At 40.2% G+C, this 2,876-nt stretch overlaps 1 protein-coding gene across 1 annotated transcript; it reads right to left on the bottom strand.

The window, feature by feature from the left end:
- Window positions 1-2,076: 2,076 nt before the first annotated feature.
- Window positions 2,077-2,487, bottom strand: LOC113758033 (rRNA 2'-O-methyltransferase fibrillarin-like; the record flags this gene model as incomplete). Its single annotated transcript, XM_027301064.1, has 1 exon — window positions 2,077-2,487. A coding segment is annotated over exon 1 (411 nt), but the record flags the coding sequence as incomplete, so codon positions are not given.
- Between the last annotated feature and the right edge of the window lie 389 nt (window positions 2,488-2,876).

The raw sequence follows: 2,876 nt of genomic DNA, 5'->3' as shown, positions 1-2,876 counted from the left end.
GTAAATAAAAAAGGCATAAATGGCTAATCAAATATGGAAAAAAATCTACTCCATAAATGCAGTATTTAATGCATATTTATCATTATATAATCTTTCTATCAAATTCTTAAATCAAAACAATGTGTACTCTATGATGACCCAACCTCCCCCTAGAGCATACCCTAATGTTTAGTGGACTACTTGCCCAACTCTCGTCAAGACTCACTACAAACCCAAGTCAATAACACTAAAATCTTTCAACATAACGTTTATATGCTACAAATCGTCCAAAAATACAAACCAAAGTACAAGCCCAAAAGAAAAGAATCTAAACGACTAGTACCATAATACAATGTCGGCCAAATATAGGTTCAAGATCTCCTATTACAAATTATTACTATTATTATCACTCTCATCCCCACACCTTGTTAAGGAAAACAAATAATGAGATGAGCTAAAAACTCAGTGAGCTTCCAAGAAAAACATGTAATCAAAATGGCAAGATAACAATCACATATATCAAAATCTTAAAGCAAAGAAAGTAAACAGTTACAAACGAAGGCATTAACTGTTCACATTTTCAAATAAACAATTTAACACAGAAGAAAAGGATACGGATACCGATACAGTGGCTCCTATCAGATTCTAGGCAGAGCACTCAGGATTCAAACGTTGATACAACTGATACGGTAGCTCCTACCAGATTATATGCAGAGCACTCGAGATTCAAATGTTGATACAACTGATATGGTGACTCCAACCAAATTTCAAGCATAGCACTTAGTCCCATTCAATATTTCACTTCTAGTTCAAAGGATACAGTTGGCTACCTATTCAGCAGCAGCGTTTTTCGAGTCCGTTAACACTTCATCAACGTTTGAATTGTAGCAATAAACAATATTCGTAGATTACCGCTTTACACCAATTTCCTTTCCTTCAATCAACCCCCTTTATCGAGCCCGAATGCCAAACAAGTGGATGGTAATACTCGAGTATACCAATTCCAGAGAATGCATCCAGTGAATTAAATAATTAACAAGACCTATGGTCTGTCAATCATCCCGACCAAACCCTTACTGACTCGATTTGATTAACTAGCCGATAGGGTTTTGGGATTCCAAGAACAAGTATAGTCAATGAGTTAATATTTTCAACTGACTTACAAGTCATGCACGTGTATATCAGTTCACTTGTAAACAAGATAACAAGAGTTCAGTCAAATTAGGTCAAATGCGATAAAGTACATATTCGCCTATTCAATATCAAGTCAAGCAAACTTAACAGGTAAAGTGCAATAAAATACATACTCACCTTTGCAATAACAAGTCAAGATATCTGGCAATTTCAGACAACAAGTCACATTTTGATCAACAAGTCACATGAAGCATCAATCAAGTAAATCACATGATCCTAACATGCAGTTAGAACACTCACCAATTGATCTCAATCTTTTCATTTCAAACCCCGGTTCTTTCTCTTGGTCATTCTCGACTCCTGTGGTCATATCGTACATCAAAAGTCTAGTCACTTAAAACCAATATAAATGACTAAGTTTCATTTAGCAAACATGTTGGCTTGTCAAACCAATAAAAATAAAAGTTCCTACTCTAAAAATATGAATTCGAGCATAGCGGTGAGTAGGGTCGTATCCACAAGGACTGGGTGATTTATTTCTTTGTGAAGATAATAAATAAAAAAAGGGGATTATGAGAAATTAACTAAATAACTCACTTGAATAAAAATAAGGACAATAGCACAAAATTCAATAAAACTAAATCAAGAAAAAGCAGTATTCTAGTCAAAGGTCCTAGATCTCCATTTTGGTTTTTGTTTTAAACTAATCATGCGATGCAAAGTAAATCAATTATTTATGAATAAACTAGGGCCTGTTTGGAACCTGAGTTTTTTGGGAGTTTGTCTAAAACTTTACTGTAGTGCACTGTAGAAGTTTTTGAAAAAATTTTATAGAAGTTTTTGTAAGGTGAAAAACTTTTTTTTTCCTTTTCTTTTTTTTTCTCTTTCCCTTTCTTTTTCTTTTTCTTTTTCTTTCTTTCCTCTCTTTTTCTTCTTCTTCTTCTTCTTCTTCTTTCCCGTTACCTCCGCCACCCCAGCAGCGACTGCCAGCAACCGCCACCCCTCTTCTCCCTTTCCCTCTTCTCCTGCCCCTTCCCCCGCCGCCCGCTTCTGTGCCCCGCCTCCCCCTCCCCCCCACCACCCCCCTCTGCCCTTCCCCCTCCCCTCAGCACCTCTGCCCCCTCCGCCCCTCTGCCCCTTCCCCCTTTGCCCCGCCTTCCCTCCGCCACCCTTTGCCCCTTCCCTTTGCCCCGCCTTCCCCTCCCGCACCCCTCTTCTGCCCTTCCCCTCCCTCGCCACCCCCAAGCGTGCAGCATTGCCTCTGCTCACCGTTCTTTCACCCCCCTGCCACCCCATGCTGCCCCTTCCCTCTCCCCCCTCTGACCCCGCCCACCCTTTACCTCCCCAGTTCCCTGTTCCGCTACAGGATGCCATCTTTCTTTTCTTCTTTTTTTTTTTTCCACGAGGGGTGGGAGAGGAAATGCGTTCCGAACTGAGAGAGAGAAAAAAAAAAGACCAAGAGAGCGATCATAGACGGGAGAAGAGGGGGGAGGGAAAAAAGAGGGAAAAAAAAAGACCGGCACCGGCACCGGAAATTGGCGCGAGAACCGGCGACGGAGCCGGCAATGGAGGTGGTAGTGGGGGAGGAAGAAGAAGAAAAGGAGAAGGGAATTTTTTTTTTGTTGTGTTTTGGATATTTTAAGTGTGTAGATTAAAAACTTTGATAAGTTTTTGGGGGTTCCTGTAGTACAAGTTGTTAAAAAACTAGTATAATAAAAACTTGGTAAAAAACAGGGCTTCCAAACAGGCCCCTAGTTATGGTG

Source organism: Coffea eugenioides, unplaced genomic scaffold (assembly GCF_003713205.1).
Source record: "Coffea eugenioides isolate CCC68of unplaced genomic scaffold, Ceug_1.0 ScVebR1_351;HRSCAF=1014, whole genome shotgun sequence".
NCBI lineage: Eukaryota > Viridiplantae > Streptophyta > Magnoliopsida > Gentianales > Rubiaceae > Coffea > Coffea eugenioides.
The sequence above is the reverse complement of the archived record's forward strand: the minus strand, read 5'-3'. Positions and strand labels throughout refer to the sequence as shown.